This window comes from Protobothrops mucrosquamatus, unplaced genomic scaffold (genome assembly GCF_001527695.2).
Source record: "Protobothrops mucrosquamatus isolate PMUCROS unplaced genomic scaffold, P.Mucros_1.0 scaffold1399, whole genome shotgun sequence".
NCBI lineage: Eukaryota > Metazoa > Chordata > Lepidosauria > Squamata > Viperidae > Protobothrops > Protobothrops mucrosquamatus.
The window spans coordinates 589,760-597,843 of NW_015387584.1; the positions used below are offsets into that span (position 1 = coordinate 589,760).

The window sequence follows — 8,084 nt, forward strand, 5'->3', positions numbered from 1 at the left end:
ATCTCAGGATGACAGCTGTAGTTGCCAGCAGACTGCAACCCATCATAGAAGACACAATGAGATCATAGATCCCTATGTCATCACAGGCCATCTTCACAAGGGGTGCCACATCACAAAAGTAGTGGTTGATGACATTGTTCCCACAAAAGCGTAGGCGGAAGGTATTACTAGTGTGGGCAATAGCATTGGCAAAGCCAGCAGCATAGGCTCCTACCACCAGCTGGACACAGAGCTTCTTGGGCATGGCAGTGGCATAAAGGAGTGGGTTGCAGATGGCCACAAAGCGGTCATAGGCCATGAAGGCCAATAGGAAGCATTCAGTGTAGGCCAAGCCAGCAGAGAAGAAGAACTGGGCTGCACAACCAGCAAGGGTCATGTGGTTGTTCATGGACACACAGTCAGACAATATCCGAGGAGTGTAGACTGAAGAGTACCAGACATCCAGGAAGGAAAGGCTGCCCACAAAGAAGTACATGGGTGTGTGCAAGCGGACGTCCAGGTAGATCAGTCCCAGAAGGCCCAGATTCCCAACCAGTGTTATGGTGTAGGAGACCAAAAACAGCACAAAGAAGATTATGCGTAGAAGTGGGTCTGTTGTAAACCCAGCCAAGATAAAATCAGTAATCAATGTCCGATTTCCTTCCACATTCATCATTTCCATAAGCATAACCTGTTTACTGAGCAAAAAGAAATTAGAATGTTGCAGTTTTCAGCCCTGAAATAGAGAATACCTGCTAACGTGTTGAATAATGTGTTGACATTCCCACCTCCCACGATACATTTGGTATGAGTTTGACCAATTTTGCCCTGAAATGCTTTCGCTTCTCTGTGTTAATATTTTGGATATATTTACAGGATATATTTACAGCTTTTACAAGAAAAGTGCAACAGAAGGCTCTCATTGCTTAGGAGCACTCCATGTATTCTGCTAATCCTTTTTGAAGGTGGTCTCAGCATACAATATGTGAATGCTTAAAGATCCTTGTTGGGGCTCAAACTGTTAACAAGGTTGGGGCTGAAGCAAAACTGGAAGGAAGACTCTGAAGAAGGCTGTACTTTACAGTTGCAGAAACCTTCTAGAACAATTAACATCAAATCAATTCTGCATGGTTGCCAAGAAAACTGCATGAACGTATTCATGTAGACACCAAGAGTCAGCCCAGACTTGAAGGCCACATTACCTTTTCTAATGAGGCAAAGGGCAAAAGTGGGATATATTTCACATAGATTCCTCTCCCTCCTGTTTTGGATTATTCTCCCCATGTACTTATCATAACAACTTCCTAGAATTAGTAAATTGCTAGTCAGCTCAGGCCTTTAACAAACCTCTCCCTGGTTCCATAGGAAAGTTCTGTCAATCATTCCTCCATCCAGTTTTTTTTTAAAAAAAATAAAAAATAAAAAGGTAATATAAAAAATTTAGTAGCCTGATATCCGAAGGCTCAGTCCTTGTTAAGATGGCTCTGTATCCAAGGATTGTATTGATACTACATATACATTGTGTAAAATATAGGCCTGTTTGCCCTTTCTTCTCAAATTTTGATCTTGTTGAATTATTGTAACAAATTTTGTTGTATGTAGAAGAAATGGTTCTCATTTAGAGAAATACCACAGTAGATGGATGATAGTAGCATTTTATATCTGGTTCTAATCTTATATCTAGTTCTAATTTTATATCTAGTTCTAAACTAGTCTCCCTATTGCTGTTTAAATGAGACCTTAAGGAAAAACTCTTGGAAAACATTTCTAGTGAATACTGGGTTTGGTGTTTTGCCACAAAAAGGCAATTATAAATTATTGGACGTTGATTTCTGAAGTTAAAGTTGTAACTGAAGGATTTAAGGGAGAACAATGTGTTGGAGTTCCTTATTGGATACAAGAATTTAGATTAGAAAATAGAGATGTGGTTACTTCAATAGGCATTTGTACCTTTGCTCAGATATCAACAAGAGTTGGCCTTGTGCTCTATCCTTCCTAGTGACAAATTAGATTCTATGTACACCACATAAAAATTAAACCCCAAGGCTCTACCTGGAGTGCATGTAAATCTGAGTGTCTGCAGGGTGAGGACACACACACACAGAGCACACACACATTCTTAGCAAAGGAAACAAAAGCATACACAGGACAGGAAATGCAGGGTATCTAAGCAACTACATAATTTCTGAAGAAAAACTATTTTAATTATAAAATCATTTTTAAATCAAATATTCAAATGTCCAGATACCTTTAACAACCTATTAATTGACACTAAGGGGAAAAAAAGAAAGGAAAGAATGAGTGATTGCAGTGATGCAATGGAAAGCATCAAGGAAAAATCATCCAAGTACATTTTATTGGATTGAGATGGAAAAAAAAGTCTTTTGATCACCTGGGCAAAAAAAAAAAAGCAATAAAGCACAGAGACACTGAATATAGGTGAGGGGTGGATGTTATGATAGAAAGGGAGGCATAAAACTAGTATTTAGGCCACGGACAAAATGTGGTCACTAACATAAGCTTGGGGAATGTTGGATTTTGTCAGAGCCTCCCACTAAATAAAGAAAGGGCCATGTATAAACATCTGGTCTGATCCAAAGATGCACAAATGGCTTTTACAACAATGGATGTATTCTCAGTCTGTAAAAGACAAAGAGGGGGGAAATGATGACTACTCATTTGATCTGAAGTATAGTTATATCAACATCCCACAAGGCAAATTAAGAATGGACTCTGTTCTAGAAGAATGAAAAAATATATATAATTGATGAAGAGGACAAATAAAGTGCCCTTTTCAGCCTTATAACTTTAGTTTTAGCCTCTGTCCGCAGAGCTCAAAATGCCTCTAAACTAGTCCATTTTTTTTAAATGTTGCAAACACCCGAATACCACAAACTCTTGCAAGTCACCACCAGAAGGAGCATTTCTGCATAATTAGCAAAGAACTGATGTATACATTGTAGACATTCTTACACTGGCAAGCATATCCTCCTAAAAAAACATCACTAGCAATTTATGTCTACATTTCTATGACCTTGAAATGGATTTTTATAGGGTCTGCATGTGCATAATGAATCCTGCAGTGTATTAACTGGAAACTCTTCTATATTTAAATGAGTTATGGAGCAAAATTCTTTCCAATGTTCTAAAGGCAGTACACAATTGCTTCTGAAATATTTTCTCTAAAACCGATCAGTCTATGAGAAAGTGAGAGAATTAAACATAAATCAGTGAACATAATAACTAGCTGCTGGGTGTGAACCTGGATCTCTGCATTAATTGTAAAATATACCACCCTGGCAGTCCATTACGTGCCAGTTATGGACTAACGGAAGTCTCATATTAGAAGGATGAAGGTCATCCATTCATGTCCTGCATTCAAATGCGTTCTGCCACATATACCTAATTAGCTCCTCTGAGAAGGGAGCTGTTAGATCGCGCAGGCAGTAAGACACGAGTCGAGTGACAGTCAGCTCTCGGTTTATTGGCAAGGCATGAAGTAAATCCGGACTGGCATCTGGGCCAGGGGAGCCCTCTTTTATGGGAATCCCCTGGCTTGTAATCACACAATTCCATTGGCTGGTAAGACCCCGCTGCTAGTTAGCCAACCAGCAACGGGCATGAAACTGTATGCAGATGGAGAAGGGCAATCACCCTTAATGGGTGATCAGGATGCGCATAGGGGATTAAGGGGGGGGGAATACAAAAGAACACAACAGGAGCAATCACAAAAGTACAGGTAGTCCTCGACTTATAACAGCTTGTTTAGTGACTGTTCAAAGTTACAATGGCAGTGAAGAAAGTTACTTTTTTTCACACTTATGACCATTGCAACATCCCAATGGTTACATGATCACATTCAGACGCTTAGCAACTGATTCATATTTATGACAGTTGCAGTGTCCTGTTTGTTGATTTATGTTTAATTCTGCCACTTTCTCATAGACCCCATGTTTTTAAAGAAAATATTTCAGAAGCAATTGTGTACTGCCTTTAGAACATTGGAATATCTGGTTCCAAAGATGCTAGGTCACCTCAAGAATGTTTTTACCCTAAATAACAATAAATTGGCAATTCCCCCCCCCCTGCCCCACCGCAAAATAAAATTATTTCAAAATAGCAGAAAGGAAAGACTTGGGCTCTCTGATAGCTGGGGTCCCATCACATTTAGTAGGCACCACATTGGAAAGACAGAATTAATGGATTTCAGAAAACTGGAGCAGTATGAGGTACCTTTAAAATCTCCACTACAGCAATGTGCGTATCTCTACCACACAGATGAAATTAGCTACCCTGTTCTGTGATACCTTCAGCATTTCACCTTTTACATCTGCAATGTGTTTAAACTCCTTATTCAGCNATCTCAGGATGACAGCTGTAGTTGCCAGCAGACTGCAACCCATCATAGAAGACACAATGAGATCATAGATCCCTATGTCATCACAGGCCATCTTCACAAGGGGTGCCACATCACAAAAGTAGTGGTTGATGACATTGTTCCCACAAAAGCGTAGGCGGAAGGTATTACTAGTGTGGGCAATAGCATTGGCAAAGCCAGCTGCATAGGCTCCTACCACCAGCTGGACACAGAGCTTCTTGGGCATGGCAGTGGCATAAAGGAGTGGGTTGCAGATGGCCACAAAGCGGTCATAGGCCATGAAGGCCAATAGGAAGCATTCAGTGTAGGCCAAGCCAGCAGAGAAGAAGAACTGGGCTGCACAACCAGCAAGGGTCATGTGGTTGTTCATGGACACACAGTCAGACAATATCCGAGGAGTGTAGACTGAAGAGTACCAGACATCCAGGAAGGAAAGGCTGCCCACAAAGAAGTACATGGGTGTGTGCAAGCGGACGTCCAGGTAGATCAGTCCCAGAAGGCCCAGATTCCCAACCAGTGTTATGGTGTAGGAGACCAAAAACAGCACAAAGAAGATTATGCGTAGAAATGGGTCTGTTGTAAACCCAGCCAAGATAAAATCAGTAATCAATGTCCGATTTCCTTCCACATTCATCATTTCCATAAGCATAACCTGTTTACTGAGCAAAAAGAAATTAGAATGTTGCAGTTTTCAGCCCTGAAATAGAGAATACCTGCTAACGTGTTGAATAATGTGTTGACATTCCCACCTCCCACGATACATTTGGTATGAGTTTGGCCAATTTTGCCCTGAAATGCTTTCCCTTCTCTGTGTTAATATTTTGGATATATTTACAGGATATATTTACAGCTTTTACAAAAAAAGTGCAACAGAAGGCTCTCACTGCTTAGGAGCATTCCATGTATTCTGCTAATCTTTTTTGAAGGTGGTCTCAGCATACAATATGTCAGTGATGGCGAACCTTTTAGAGACCGAGTGCCCAAACTGCAACCCAAAGCCCACTTATTTATCGTCGGGTGCCAGGTGGGTGTGGCCCACTGGATGGGCATGGCTGTGGTGGTCATGGCAGATTGGGTGGGTGTGGCCAAGGTGGGCATGATCACCTCGATGTTGCTCATAGGGAGGGATGCCTGTGGGAGCTGGGCAGGGGTGGAGATCCAGGGGGTCTGTGGCAGGTGGGGTGGTGGGCAGGAGGCTCGTCCTGCGGGGTGAGGCAAGGCAGGATGGGGTGCCATTGTCACAGGGCAAGGCGAGGCAGGGGCCGGGGCAGCGGCTGCCTGACGCCATCGGCCCCCGCACACAGAGGCCAGCGAGCGCATGGGTGCTGGGATGCATCCGGCCACGTGGGACCTCGGTGAGTTAGTGGGCGGCTGGTTGAAGAGGGATGATTGCCATCTCCGGGGCATGGTGTGCGTGCCCACAGAGAGGGCTCCGAGTGCCGCCTCTGGCACGCGTGCCATAGGTTCGCCACCACTGCAATATGTGAAAGCTTAAAGGTCCTTGTTGGGGCTCAAACTGTTAACAAGGTTGGGGCTGAAGCAAAACTGAAAGGAAGACTTTGAAGAAGGCTGTACTTTACAGTTGCAGAAACCTTCTAGAACAATTAACATCAAATCAATTCTGCATGGTTGCCAAGAAAACTGCATGAACGTAGACACCAAGAGTCAGCCCAGACTTGAAGGCCACATTACCTTTTCTAATGGGGCAAAGGGCAAAGGTGGGATATATTTCACATAGATTCCTCTCCCTCCTGTTTTGGATTATTCTCCCCATGTACTTATCATAACAACTTCCTAGAATTAGTAAATTGCTAGTCAGCTCAGGCCTTTAACAAACCTCTCCTTGATTCCATAGGAAAGTTCTTCTGTCAATCATTCCTCCATCCAGTTTTTTTTTTTAAAAAAATAAAAAATAAAAAGGTAATATAAAAAATTTAGTAGCCTGATATCCAAAGGCTCAGTCCTTGTTAAGATGGCTCTGTATCCAAGGATTGTATTGATACTACATATACATTGTGTAAAATATAGGCCTGTTTGCCCTTTCTTCTCAAATTTTGATCTTGTTGAATTATTGTAACAAATTTTGTTGTATGTAGAAGAAATGGTTCTCATTTAGAGAAATACCACGGTAGATGGATGATAGTAGCATTTTATATCTGATTCTAATTTTATATCTAGTTCTATTTTTATATCTAGTTCTAATCTAGTCTCTCTATTGCTGTTTAAATGAGACCTTAAGGAAAAACTCTTGGATAACATTTCTAGTACATACCGGGTTTGGTGTTCTGCCACAAAAAGGCAATTATAAATTATTGGACGTGGATTTCTGAAGTTAAAGTTGTAACTGAAGGATTTAAGGGAGAACAATGTGTTGGAGTTCCTTATTGGATCCAAGAATTTAGATTAGCAAATAGAGATGTGGTTACTTCAATAGGCATTTGTACCTTTGCTCAGATATCAACAAGAGTTGGCCTTGTGCTCTGTCCTTCCTAGTGACAAATTAGATTCTATGTACACCACATAAAAATTAAACCCCAAGGCTCTACCTGGATTGCATGTAGATCTGAGTGTCTGCAGGGTGAGGACACACACACACAGAGCACACACACATTCTTAACAAAGGAAACAAAAGCATACATAGGACAGGAAATGCAGGGTATCTAAGCAACTACATAATTTCTGAAGAAAAACTATTTTAATTATAAAATCATTTTTAAATCAAATATTCAAATGTCCAGATACCTTTAACAACCTATTAATTGACACTAAGGGGGAAAAAAGAAAGGAAAGAATGAGTGATTGCAATAATGCAATGGAAAGCATCAAGGAAAAATCATCCAAGTACATTTTATTGGATTGAGATGGAAAAAAAGGTCTCTTGATCACCTGGGAAAAAAAAAAAAAGCAATAAAGCACAGAGACACTGAATATAGGTGAGGGGTGGATGTTATGATAGAAAGGGAGGCATAAAACTAGTATTTAGGCCACGGACAAAATGTGGTCACTAACATAAGCTTGGGGAATGTTGGATTTTGTCAGAGCCTCCCACTAAATAAAGAAAGGGCCATGGATAAACATCTGGTCTGATCCAAAGATGCACAAATGGCTTTTACAACAATGGATGTATGTATTCTCAGTCTGTAAAAGACAAAGAGGGGGGAAATGATGACTACTCATTTGATCTGAAGTATAGTTATATCAGCATCCCACAAGGCAAATTAAGAACGGACTCTGTTCTAGAAGAATGAAAAAAATATATATAATAGATGAAGAGGAAAAATAAAGTGCCCTGTTCAGCCTTATAACTTTAGTTTTAGCCTCTGGGAGCAGAGCTCAAAATGCCTCTAAACTAGTCCATTTTTTTTAAAATGTTGCAAACACCCGAACACCACAAACTCTTGCAAGTCACCACCAGAAGGAGCATTTCTGCATAATTAGCAAAGAACTGATGTATACATTGTAGACATTCTTACACTGGCAAGCATATCCTCCTAAAAAAACATCACTAGCAATTTATGTCTACATTTCTGTTGGATCGCGCAGGCAGTAAGACACGAGTCGAGTGACAGTCAGCTCTTGGTTTATTGGCAAGGCATAAAGTAAATCCGGACTGGCTCTCTGGGCCAGGGGAGCCCTCTTTTATGGGATTCCCCTGGCTTGTAATCACACAATTCCATTGGCTGGCAAGACCCTGTTGCTAGTTAGCCAACCAGCAATGGGCATGAAA

General features: G+C 41.1%; 2 protein-coding genes across 2 annotated transcripts in view; both read right to left on the reverse strand.

The window, feature by feature from the left end:
* Positions 1 to 652, reverse strand: part of LOC107292664 (olfactory receptor 9G4) — a 1,409-nt gene extending 757 nt beyond the window's left edge. Inside the window, exon 1 of the mRNA XM_015821775.1 lies at positions 77 to 652. Within this exon, the coding sequence (XP_015677261.1) occupies positions 77 to 652 (576 nt within the window). The remainder of the gene's footprint in view (positions 1 to 76) is intronic.
* Positions 653 to 4,226: 3,574 nt separating this feature from the next.
* On the reverse strand, positions 4,227 to 4,991 carry LOC107292657 (olfactory receptor 9G4-like). Its single transcript, XM_015821768.1, has one exon. It carries the CDS (start codon positions 4,989 to 4,991, stop codon positions 4,227 to 4,229), a length of 765 nt encoding a protein of 254 aa, XP_015677254.1.
* Between the last annotated feature and the right edge of the window lie 3,093 nt (positions 4,992 to 8,084).